Raw genomic sequence first — 13884 nt, forward strand, 5'->3', positions numbered from 1 at the left:
GGTTTATATGTATGATGTGTTTTCTGAAAATATGTGAAGATTATTTGGATATGTCGTTGAGCTATTTTATGAATGCAAATGCCACATGTTATGTATATAGGGTGTTCCACCCTAGACGGTAATTCCTGAGTATGTGAGGCACGTACAAGATGGTAAGTCCGTGGGTGAGGTACAAGAGAGGAGCCTTGTACTGTGGGTTGCAGACGTGCGTAATCCCTATCTTTTATTCTCTGACCAGTAGGATACATATACACATGACATAGACATATGCTGTATTGCATGGATATCTGCCATTATACTGTTATTGTCTTTTTGAACTTATATTGCACATATAAGTGAGCTTGGGGTGGAGAGATCCTTGAGGACCCCTTGTCTTACTGAGATTTCTTTTTAGAGATCTCACCCCGTGTGGGGCACATTTTCAGATACAGGTACCTTTGAGGTTGAGACTAAGCCCAAGTCATATTATACTATAGCTAATTACCTTTTTGAAGTGAGTTGACCCCTTGGATTAAGCCCAAGTTGGGGCTTAGTCATAGTTAAAGTTGTGCGCTCCTCCCTAAAGATATATTTGGTGGGAATTGAACTCAGATTCTCTCCCCACCTACTCATCCTGTATTGCAAACTGAGCTACACTTATTGAGTTAAAAAATGGTTTATTTGGTTGTTTTAGCTTGCTCTTGTTTTTAATTTGGTTCACGTGGTTTCCTTTTATTTTGATTTTGGTTCCTACTGTGGCAGCATTTGGCCCACACACAAAACGAAATTAATTGTTCTGTTCTACGGTCCTTAACCCTACCTTTTCTTGAACTAAAATGTTACCTTTTAAATTGTACAAAAAAAAAATGTTACTTTTTGATCGCAACGGTTTAAAAAATGTATTAAACACACGTTCAATGTTATATTTATTACCATTTTAAATTTATCAACTTTATTACTTGATTAATTATCGTTGGATTAATTGAAAATCAACGGTTGAAAAAGAAAAAAAATAAGTGTTTTTAATTTTGAATTAATCCAACAATAACTAATCAGATAATATTGGTGGTAAGCATAACTAGGGGTGATAAAAAGGTCAGGGGCCTTAGGCCCGGCCTGCTTCGACCTGACCCAGCCCGTCTATTTTATTAATTGGACCCAAACTTGAACTCAATTAATAACTTTTTTATTTAAAAGGTCTTAGGCTTCTATGTGTGAGCCCGGCCTTGGAGCCTGGAGGCTGGCCCGTCATAATATTATTTTTTTATATTAATTATTTCACCGTGTTGACAAAGTCCATCATCTACTTCAAAGTTCAAACTTACTCTCTGTTAGCGCTACCCTACCCCCACGAAAAGTATCCAAAAAAAACTTCTTCTCTGCGCGCGCTCTCTCTCTCTGATTCTGTACGCATAAATTTTCTTCTTAGAATTATATTTTATTATTTTATTATTTGTTTTTGTTGGTTGAATACTTTGTGGCCTTGTGGGATCCGTTAATGTAATAGTCAATTCATACATAGGAACCATTGAAAAGATTTGCTCTATTGGATAAAAAATGATTTTCGTGTCTCTTTAAATCTCTAGTTAAGTTTATTTAAAAGATTTATTCATATTCAAACTATACGAACGTAGATCACTAGTTAAGTTTATAAGATTGTTATGTGCAGTACGTGCTTGAAAGTAATGTGTGGCGTTTTGTATTTGATCAAAGTGAAAGGTTTTGAAGTGGAGACCCACTTTTCATTTGAATAAATAAGGTTTTTTAAATTGAAGTTATTGTTCAAAATATTTATTATGATTGAAGTTTTGTTTTTTATGCTGATTGAGGATACGAAAATAATATATATGTATATGTTGAGCACGAAGTTTTGTTTGCAGGCTTAAAGTGAAGGCGATGTGTTGTAAATAATATTGATTTAGTTATTATTTAGTTTTTATTTAGTCATTTATTGTTGTATTGGGCCAAACTCTTTGTTGTATTGGGCCAAGCCCATTAGGTTAAAAGTAGGTCAAATATTCTCTATAAATAGAGAACCCTTTGTACAGATTATTTACAATTCTATAATATATTAGAATACCCTTTTTCAAGTTGGTATCAAAGCTCTCGATCTGAGGGCTTTGCTTCCGCACATATTATCTTCTTTTTTAACAAAACCCTAATTTCTTTGCCTCTTGCCGTCATTAGCCGCCACCGGAAAATTTTTCCGGGGACCTTTTGGACCAAGGGGACCATTGTTGACCTTATTTTTCCTCCGATCTATCATTCTACGCAGTGTTCCTCCGCCACAAACGACCGAAACACCTCCGATCGCCTCCAATCAGATCTGTCTTCACCGTTTGGACCACTTTCCGGCGACTTTTCAACCGCGACCACCCACAGACAGGTGTGCGCTCACCAGACGACCACACCAGAAAAATCTCAGCCGGCGAAGCCCATCCACGCGCTCTCACGCGCCGCCCCTTTCCCGGCGAGTGAATCCCACGCGCAGCTCCTTTCTCCGGCGCGTGGAGGCGCGTGCGGCCGTGTTTTTGGACCGGACCACCACCATTCTTCTCGTCTTCTTGTCTTCTGTCTGGATCTGTAATTATTTTTCTGATCAGAGGTCATTTGATATTCTGTTTGGTTGATTTTATCGCTGGTTGTTAACTTTTTTTGTTAAAGAATGGCTGAGCATGATAGTTCTTCGATCTTATCTGGTAAGAGCACACGTTCTATATCTCTTCTTGCTTCTTGCACTGATTTTAAAACCTCATGGATTTTGGATTCTGGTGCAACTGATCATATGGCTTGTCGTACTGAGTTATTTTGTTCTTATCATCCTACTGTTGGTAGTCATACTATATCCGTAGCTGATGGATCCCATAAATCAGTTATTGGTTCTGGTAACATTCAAATTCAACCTTCCTTGTTTCTTAAAAATGTTCTTTATGTTCCTCAGCTTTCTACTAATCTTATCTCCACTCAAAAACTTACAACTGATTTGAATTGTTCTATCACATTTTTTCCTTCTCATTGTCTTATTCAGGATCTTACCACGAAGAAGACAATTGGAGTTGCTAATGAACAGGATGGGTTGTATCATCTCCTTCCAGACCATGCTAGCAAAAATCAGTTATTAATGACACGTCATCCTTCTACTGCAGAGTCTATGATTTGGCTCCATCACAAGCGTCTCGGGCATCCACCATTTAGTCTTTTGAAGTCTATGTTCCCCTCTCTGTTTCTCAATAAGTCGGTTGAGACCTTTCATTGTGATGTTTGTGAATTTGCAAAACACCATCGAGTGTCATTTCCTTCTAGCACTATTAAAAGCAGAGAACCTTTTTCTCTTATCCATTCTGATGTTTGGGGCCCTTCTAAAGTGCACAGTATTTCAGGTGCTAGGTGGTTTGTTTCTTTTATTGACGATTGTACTCGGATAACATGGATATACTTGATGAAAGACAAGTCTGAAGTACCAGAGATATTTATTCGGTTTCATCACATGGTTGAGACTCAGTTTGGTAAGGGTATTAACTCAGATCTGATAATGGTACTGAGTACGTCAATCAACGCCTGTCACAATTCATTTCAGACAGAGGTATGATTCATGAGCTCACATGTGTTGATACCCCTCAACAAAACGGGGTTGCTGAAAGGAAAAATCGTCACCTTCTTGAAGTTGCTAGAGCACTACTTTTTCAGACATCTGTTCCTAGTTCTTATTGGGGAGAAGCAGTATTAGCTGCAACTTTTTTGATCAACCGTTTACCTTCACGGGTCCTTAACAATATCAGTCCTATTCATTCCATGACTTCCTTCTTTCCTTCTGTTCCCATATTGCAGAGCCTTCCACCAAGAGTGTTTGGATGTGTTGCCTTTGTCCATGTTCATAAACAACATCGGAGTAAGTTGGATCCTAGGGCTCTTAAGTGTATCTTCCTTGGTTATAACCCTTATAAAAAAGGGTACAAGTGTTATCATCCACCAAGTCAGAAATTTTTTGTTTCTATGGATGTCACCTTTCAAGAATCTGAATCTTATTTCCTGGGTCCTCATCGTCAGGGGGAGAATAGTTCTTCAGAAGACTCGTCCCCTTCCTTCTTTGAGTCTGGATCAATCTTCTCTCTTCCTAGTGTGTCTGCTCCTGGTGTGTCAGAACCTTCAAATACACCTGAGATACAACCCATACTGTCTCACCAGCAACCTCAATCGTCTGAACCACTGGTAAGTCCTGAATCTCCTATTTCTTCTGAATCTCCTGTTTCTGATTCTAATATTATTTCCTCTCATGATTTGTCTATTTCTTCTGATATCTCTAATGACTTACCCATTGCTTCTACTTCTGATGACTTACCTATTGCTCTTAGAAAAGGAAAAAGATCTTGTCACAAGAAAACTTGTTCCTCCTGTCCCTCTTGTACTCAATACCCTATCTCCCACTTTGTTTCCTCTGCTAATCTTTCTGTGCAGCACAAAAGCTTTGTTTTAGCACTAGATTCTATTGCAATCCCAAAATCAGTACATGAAGCCTTGAAAGATAGGAATTGGGCTCAAGCCATGCAAGAGGAGATGAATGCTTTGGAGAAAAATAAAACATGGGAGGTTATTGATAGACCCAACGGAAAGAAAGCAGTAGGGTGCAGATGGGTTTATACCCTGAAATATAATTCTGATGGCACTCTTGAGAGATATAAGGCTCGATTAGTGGCCAAAGGTTACACTCAAACCTATGGCATTGATTATGAAGAAACCTTTGCTCCAGTTGCAAAGATGAATACAGTGAGAATCTTGTTATCCCTTGCTGCCCATTACAATTGGGATATAAATCAATTTGATGTGAAAAATGCTTTCCTCAATGGTGAGTTAGAAGAAGAAGTCTACATGGAAATCCCGCCTGGTTTTGATTCTGTGAAGGGGGAAAATAAAGTTTGTAGATTAAAAAAGGCCTTGTATGGATTGAAGCAGTCACCTCGTGCTTGGTTTGGAAGATTTACTAAGGTTATGATGACCTTAGGATACAGACAGAGCCAAGGAGATCACACTCTTTTCTTCAAGCACTCCCAAAATGGGAAGCTTACTGTGCTCCTTGTATATGTTGATGATATTATTATCACAGGTGATGATTTTGTGGAGAGACAGATTCTGCAAACACGGCTTGCCTCTGAGTTTGAAATCAAAGACCTTGGGAAACTGAGATATTTCCTAGGGATAGAAGTAGCTCATTCAAGCAAAGGAATTTTTATCAGCCAGAGGAAATATGTTCTTGATCTTCTCAAAGAAGCAGGAAAGCTCGGGTGTAAACCCTCTAATACTCCTATTGAGCAGAATCACAAGATGGGCTATGAAGAAGAGAGTCCTCCAGTTGATAAAGGACAATATCAACGGCTAGTTGGGAAATTGATATATCTGGCCCATACTAGACCAGACCTAGCTTATGCTGTTAGTGTTGTCAGTCAGTTTATGCACGATCCAAAAGAAAAACACATGCAGGCAGTAGAGAGAATTCTTCAGTATCTTAAAGGTACTCCTGGTAAAGGATTGTTATTCCGACGTGATGGCAATCTATCTTTAGAAGTCTACACATATGCTGATTATGCTGGATCCGTGACTGACCGTCGTTCTACCACTGGTTATTGCATGTTTCTTTGCGGTAACTTGGTGACATGGAGAAGTAAGAAACAAGATGTGGTTGCCAGATCAAGTGCAGAAGCTGAATTTCGAGCTATGGCTCAAGGCATTTGTGAGTTACTATGGCTGAAAATTGTTCTTGATGATCTCAAAATAAAATGTGAGGGACCTATGAAGCTGCTGTGTGATAATAAGTCCGCTATTTGTATAGCTCATAATCCAGTTCAACATGATCGGACTAAACATATTGAGGTTGACCGCCATTTCATCAAAGAGAAACTTGATAGCGGGTTGATTACCACTCCATACATTCCCACTGGGCGTCAATTGGCTGATCTATTAACAAAGGGGCTTCCTTCAGACAGATTTCAAGAACTTACTAGCAAGCTGGGAATGATAAATATTTATTCCTCAGCTTGAGGGGGAGTGTTGTAAATAATATTGATTTAGTTATTATTTAGTTTTTATTTAGTCATTTATTGTTGTATTGGGCCAAGCTCTTTGTTGTATTGGGCCAAGCCCATTAGGTTAAAAGTAGGTCAAATATTCTCTATAAATAGAGAACCCTTTGTACAGATTATTTACAATTCTATAATATATTAGAATACCCTTTTTCAAGTCGATGTTAACTTCAATGTTATTAGAGGATCCATTTAAAATGTTATCATTGAGATTTGACTTGCATTGTTTGTGTTAACTTAACATCACGATGAGTATACTGTAATATTTGTTTAGACCTAAAGAGAAATTTGATATTTTCATTGCTAGGTAAATGGCCTCTAATTCACATGTAGTGAATAATTTTGATGTTCAAAGACAAGAACCACCAACACAAGATGCAGATGCAAGCCCTACAAATAAAAGGCAGAAAACATCAAAGGTGTGGGATGATTTTCATGAAGTGGACATCCCCAATGTTGGGCTTAAGGCAATATGCAACCATTGTAAAGCCAAATTTGCACGTGGTGGACCAGGAGCAAGCACAAGCCATCTAAAGAGGCATTTAACAAGTTGCTTGAAAAAAAAATTGGCCCAATCTGAAAAGAAGGAAAGCACTCAAACCACTCTTTCATTTCAGCCTTCAGGTTCTGGAGTGAACCCTTCCCTTTCACCTACAGGAAAGTGTTCCAATGAAAAAAATGAGAGAAGCTATTGTTACTGCTATTATGGTTCATGAGAATCCTTTTAGCTTTGTCGAGGATACTGCCTGGAGGTGGGTGTTTCAGTGTGCAAATCCTAATTTTGAGAAAGTGTCACGTCATACAATAAAAAATGATTGCATTGGATTATATGAGGCTAAAAAAAATCACTAAAGGAAGAATTGATGAGGGTGAACAAGATTAGCATCACCACTGATATGTGGAAGTCTAACCACCAAATAGCTGAATATATGGTGATTACATGCCATTTCATTGATTCAGAATGGAAATTACAAAAAAGAGTTTTGAGTTTTGTGAAAGTGCCACCTCCAAGGCGTGGAGTCGATGTTGCAGATGCAATTCTTAAATGTCTACAATTATGGGGAATCGAAAATAAGGTTTTTTCTGTGTCTGTGGACAATGCTGCCTACAATGACGTATGCATAAGAACTATGAAAAGCACTTTGTCGAGAAATACTAAATTAGTTCTTGGTGGGGAATTATTTCATGTGTGTTGTTGTGCACATTTATTGAATTTGTTAGTGCAACATGGTCTTACTCAGATTAAAGACATCATTGATAATGTTAGAGAAAGTGTCAAATATGTTAATCATTCTGACTCGAGATTAAAGACTTTCTCTGACATTGTTAAGCAAATGGGTATAAAAGAAAGAAAGCTAGTGATTGATTATCCCACTAGATGGAATTCTAGCTATGAAATGTTGAACATTGCTTCAAGATTTAAAGATGTTTTTCTAGAATACAAGGAAAGAGACCCACACTACAATTGTTTGTCGTCTATTGAAGAGTGGGAAAAGGTTGATAAGGTATGCCATTTATTAAAAGTTTTCTCTAATGCTACTAACATCATATCAGGTAGTGATTATCCTACAGCAAACTTATATCTTCCGGAAGTTTATATGGTCAAAATAGTGATTGATAAAGCAGCTGAAGATAGTTCTGATTTTATGAGAGGAATGACAAGATTTATGAAAGAGAAATTTGATAAATATTGGGGGGAATGCAATTTGTTGATGGCCATTGCTAGTATTTTGGACCCAAGGTGTAAATTAGAAATGGTAAGCCTTTGTTTCCCACTTATTTACAAATCAGATTTTGATGCCAAAGTAAACATAGAAAAGGTGTGTCAAGCTTTAGAAGACATTTACAATGATTATTTGCAAGAATCTTCCTCTAATATAGATGTCAGAATTAGGGTGGAAGGATCTTCCTCTTCTACTCCCTCAAAAGATTCTGAATCTGGGTTTGCTCAACTCATGAGCGTGATACGTGCAAGGGAATCTACTCATTCAGTTAAGTCAGAGCTGAAGTGTTATCTTGAAGAGAATGTTTATATAAGTAAGGATAATTCTCATCTTTCATTTGATGCATTAGAATGGTGGAAGAACAATAGCATGAAGTATAAGATTTTATCAAATGTGGCAAAAGATATATTAGCAATACCAGTCTCTACATTCGTATCTGAATCGACATTTAGTGCTGGAGGAAGAGTCATTGATGCTTATCGGGCAAGTTTGACAGAAAATACAGTTCAAGCATTAATTTGTAGTGCAGATTGGTTACGCAATAAGTATGGCATAAAGAAAAAGCAGAAGGTATTAATTTTCTTAATTTAAATTGTTTTATATCTTACGATATTATAATTGAATGTCAAAAATAATCTGACTTGTTCTTTGTTTTTTTATGTAAGAAGAGGCAACATCGCAATATATTAAATTGTTGATATGAGTATATTAAATTATTTAAGCAGAATTTGTAGTTTTTTGTTCTTTTGGATTTGCAGAATTTGGTACTACTTTAGTTTATTACTTAAGTAGACTTTTTGAATGATTCTATTCTATATTATGTTTTTTGGATATACATTGAATTTATGAATCTTCGTGGAATTATTAGTGTTGTTGATTGTATATTCTATTTGAATATACATTGAATTTATGAATTTTTGTGGAATTCTGTTGTTTTTTTTTTTAACAGACTAACAGGACAAGACAAGCTTTTATTTTTTGTAAATGAACCAGGCCACATGCCAATATTATATTCGTAACAGGTAACAGGCTAAGGCCAGTCTGACACATTTAAATACAAGCTTAGCTCGTTAAGATCAAAGCTCGGCTCGGCTCGACCCGTTAACACCCCTAAGCATAACCCACCCCTTAACACAAAATAAAACTCATTTTATGTTTGTCCCATTCTAATACATCTACTGATCATAACCTAAGTAATATAATTACTTGTCATCTAATTAATACAAAATATAATGATGTTACAATGCTGAATGCAAATAAAGATTAACATATCTCATTTCAACAAATTTAATACATGTCAATATAAGCAAACTATTGGAAAATTTGGGATCTAAGAATTAATTTTACCTAACATCGAAAATCAATAGTAAACGGATCAATTCTCATATGTAGATTTTCCAAAAAAAAAAAAAAAACCAACAACAACAAAAAAACAAAAGCGGAACTTGAGCTTTTTACTATGGAAGTTATATCCGAAATATAAGAATTATGTTGCAGGACGTCCTGCAACAAAAAAAGAGAGTAAAGTCCCTAATAAAAAATACGGTCCACACTTTATTCTTTTATAAAAAAAAATAGTTCTGATATCTCTAAGAAATTTAAAGTGGATCCATTTAGTTGAAATCGTGGTCTCTAACAAATTCAAAAAAGATCCACATTAGTCCCTCAAAAGGACTAAAATGGGTCCACTTTGAATTTTATAGGAACCAGACAACTAATTTTTTTTGTAAGGAACTAAAGTGAGGACCGTGATTTTTTGTTAGGGACCCAAAATAGGCTTTACTCATAAAAAAAATTTATATACTACGAATAGTACATAGTTATAAAAGATATGAAAAATAACTTTAATAATATAACTATGTACTATCCGTAGTACATAGTTATAAAGGATATAAAAATAATAATTATGTATTATATGTAATACATAGTTTTTTTTTAGAACGGTTTACGATAAGACACCCGACGGATCCTATATGCATACGTTTTACAAAAAAAATTATTTTTATTAATTTACTTTCAGTCAACTTTTGATGAGTTACATGTGCATTCTTTCAACAAAGAAAATAACTATTAAATGCTTAAATTGTGCAAACTATTAGATTCTTAATATGACGGCTTTGTTACTTTCAACTAATGCTCTAATCACACATGATACACTTTTTGAAAATTTATTTTTCAAACTTGACCCATAGGGAAAAGAAATTGAGGGAATGAACAATGCAAAGATGTAATGACTTTCAAGTAAAAACATAATGACATTAATAAAGTATAAAAATGGCCTTGAGCTTATCGCACATTCACGTGTGGCTAGAGCATCATTTACATTAGGCACAACATTGGATGAAATGTTAAGCCTAGGTTTGGTCTAGTGGTAAGAGATTTGGATAAATTGTATTAGGTCATGTGTTCAATCTCGACTTGTATAAAAAAAAATCTCATTGCTATATGCAACATGTTTAATATATTATTATTATTATTATTATTACCATTGCACGTGCAACTCACTCAAAATAAAAGAATATCTTCTACTAAAAAAAGAATAACTTTACAGTTTACCCGAAATAATATTTCTTTAGAATGTTCTTTCTCAGATATGGTCTTTGAAATTCGATAAAATATTTTAGCTGCCTTTTATGGTCTACATAGGTTTAAATTAAGGATATAATTTGATACTCTATTTTGTATAAGAATTTTTTAGACTATCACTTAATCCTGTAGTTCTAAGTTGTTTAGAAAAAGTTTAAGCATCATAACTATTATTTAGGAAGTTTAATTTTTTTTAATGATGCAACAAGACATCATTAGATAATTGGATTTAAAATTGTATTAATTATATATAGTGCATCAAATTTAAACACTCAAAGCTAAGGATAGGAATGTCTCCACTTCTATTAGTGGAGTTTGTTTAATGATGACTTTTCTTTCAACTCGCTAAAAAGAAATGCTATGTTTGAAGCTTGAATACAACTATTGAAGTTTGGGCAACCAATTTGATTTTTTTCCTCACATTTTTTCCACTATTAGCTCATCAAATAATAACTTTTGGGTAAGGTTTATATTATGTGTACGCCTATGTAAATTCAAGAGGTTAATTTATTGGATACGGAGGAATATTTTTTTCCATCAAAAATAAAAAATAAAAAATTGGAGGAATATTTTTTATCGACAACTCATGTTCAAACCTTAGAGTAGCACATAAGGAAATGTATTAATTCCTATAAATGCACAGGCTGATGAAACGCTAGTCACATGATACACTTACCATTCAATCATTAAAAAAAGGCTTGGAATATGTGTCAATAGCAACTCATTCAATTTATTTCTCTTTTTTAATTGTAAATTAAATATAATAAGCAATTTGAAAATGATAACTTCATAAATATCATTTAATATCTATATAAAAAATAATATAATTTCAAATGAATTTAAATTGGGTAATAAATGACATTAGAATTTTTTTTGAATCCGAACATTGATTTCAAAGAGTATTAAACACTGGAGAAAAAGTTCAAAAGGAAAATTTAAAGGTAAATATTTATTATGGCCTGAGTCATAAACAAAGATACAATTAAACTAGTGATAAGAATTAATATATATGATATTATTTACATATAAAAAGAATATAAATGTGCAACATTTATTTTCGAGCCTTAAATGAATAATATATATCATTAAAGAAAGCATTAATAATAATAAATATATTTTACGCGCAATTTTTTTTTTAAAAAAAGTTATTTTGTAAGCAAATGGAAAATGTTTTTTTAATCTATGTGTAACGTTCAGTTATCCTGAATATGGTAGTTTCTTAATTGTGCTTTATTATGCTGCTTTAGATTCAAAGACTCAACTTTTAATAAATCTGACACACAACTTCCAAAGCATTTCTTTAGCCAACAAGATTAGGTACCATCATCCGAAGGAAGGATTGTAGCTACTATTCATTAGGTTCCTCAAACTTTTGAGTTTAAGGTCCTTTTTTAATTCATGGAGAACATTACAGAGAATTCCACCGGCAAGAAGTCTCCCTCAGTAACTACTAAGCCCAAAAGCGATGATACCACCAATGTGAGTGCTGGCACTGATGTCATGCACGTGGAAAGGTTTGATTCAACTCCGGAACCCACAATTGAGGTAATTTATGCTGAGAATTCCTCCCATGTGGGATCACCTGGCACAGGCAATATCGGTCTTAAGCGAAAATTTTCTGAAGGTATACACCGTTAACTCTTCTTGTGATCTAGTCACCGTCCTATATGCCAAAATCAATTTCCATCTTGGAAATCAACCTTTGATCATTTTTTATTGTTATGCCTAAATTACAATTTGCAACATACTTCCGTCTTTTATTTATCATTCAATGCATACTGAATATCTCAAGCTTAAGAAAATAAGGAAAATTGTGTAAATCGTCAATTCAACTCAAAAATTTAAACTATTAGAATAAGTTATATTAATAATTTTATATATTTCTAACACGCACTCTCACACGAGATCCCATTGGATTCAAAGAGTGGCCAATGCATTAGGCTTAACTTACATGTGCTAAGAAACTTCACAAGACATAATTAATCATTATTAAATGGGGGGCGATGATGATCGAACCGTGACAAATGGAGGCTCTGATACCATATAAAGAATCATTTCAACCCAAAGATGCTTAAGCTGTTGGATGAGGCTACATTTATTACTTTATATATCTTTAACATGCCCCATGACAAGAAAGTCCACTGGGTTTAAAGGGTAGATAATGCATTGGTCCACCTACCTGTGCAAAGAAATTCCACAAGAGAAGGTGGATGGTGAGAATTGAACCCGTCACACCGAAGCTCTGATACAATGTAAAACACCAATTTTACCCAAATGCTTAAGGTGTTGGGTGATATTACAATAATTATTTTATATATCTTTAACAAGTTGTTTAGATTCAAGTTATGTAAAACAATTCAACGATAATGGTTATCATATTTTTTAACCAAAACATTTTTCAACGAGCGGCCGAATTTTGGCAAATGATACTGGTTAGAGTTTTGTTCCAATACTATCAATGACTGATCTTGTTACAGAGTGGTTAGATTTAGATGGCCCAATTTGTTAAGATATAGAATTGTTTTGGGTCAATAATGTGGCTCAGTATTCATTTGCATATATTTCAAATACTAACATGATTTTTTAGAAGAGAAAAAAAAATTTGTTTATGTATTTCTGAAAATACATACTCTCTAATTTTATTTTGAATGAGAGTTGTACCCATCACTCAGTGCGACAGTAGTATCAAAGATATTCTCGTCCCATCAGCACAACAAATTTGACACCCCATCACTGTGGTTGCCTCAACAAGGAGAACATCTTTGATATTATCATCACATTGAGTAATGAATATGAATCAAAATGAAATTATAAATTAAATATTTTTAAAAATACATAGGCATAGTATTTTTTTCTCTCTCCTCAAAAAAAAAAACATATTAGTACAAGTGTTGATTTTTATTGGACAGATTACGGTTGTATATTAGAAATTTCAGATGGTTAGAGGCAACTATTGGTAGTGGTCGGTAATGATGTGATGATACAATGGTAGGTATGTATTTCCCAATGGAAAACATTTCCATTCAATGGAAAAGTTATAAACCACTTCTCATCATGAAATGAAATTGTGTGATGTTGAATAACGATATTCTGCGAAATTATTTTCTGTTGGGATTTTTAATTTTATTATTTGAAATCTTGTTGTGAATATTGAATCTAACATTCTATTCAATAATTTTTTTTTTTTTTAAAATGTGAACAATGCTCCCTATAGTTTATCGGTCTTAGGCCATTTTGTTTTATTTTGTTTTGACTGCTATCTTCTCATTGATTTAACGATTGGGTTTGTTTTTATATAGGTGTAGGTGAAGGTGAAATAACTAGCAAGGACACTGTCTTATTGCCTAATGAACATCCTGCCACACAGGGAAATGAAGTTAAGGCTTCACAAGCACAAAAAAACAAAGTGGATTCTGTTGCACAGAACTATGATGCTGCTCATGTTGCCATTGGATTTGACCTGAATAATCCTCCTCTTGATGAAGGTTAGCCTTATTATACTGATCATTAACAATGTTGCT

The 13884-nt window shown here is 34.5% G+C and overlaps 1 protein-coding gene across 1 annotated transcript; it reads left to right on the forward strand.

Moving 5' to 3' along the window:
• Positions 1-6916: 6916 nt before the first annotated feature.
• Positions 6917-8553, forward strand: LOC133299547 (zinc finger BED domain-containing protein RICESLEEPER 2-like). Its single transcript, XM_061499016.1, has 2 exons — positions 6917-8347; positions 8536-8553. The coding sequence occupies exons 1-2, from the start codon at positions 6917-6919 to the stop codon at positions 8551-8553; spliced, it is 1449 nt and encodes a 482-aa protein (XP_061355000.1).
• Positions 8554-13884: the final 5331 nt, after the last annotated feature.

This window comes from Gastrolobium bilobum, unplaced genomic scaffold (assembly GCF_033153095.1).
Source record: "Gastrolobium bilobum isolate Gb01-03AN ecotype WA unplaced genomic scaffold, APGP_CSIRO_Gbil_v1 utg1631, whole genome shotgun sequence".
Lineage (NCBI taxonomy): Eukaryota > Viridiplantae > Streptophyta > Magnoliopsida > Fabales > Fabaceae > Gastrolobium > Gastrolobium bilobum.

Coding starts and splice junctions, on each gene's coding strand:
- LOC133299547 (XM_061499016.1), top strand. CDS start 6,917: ATGAGGGTGAACAAGATTAGCATCACCACTGATATGTGGAAGTCTAAC.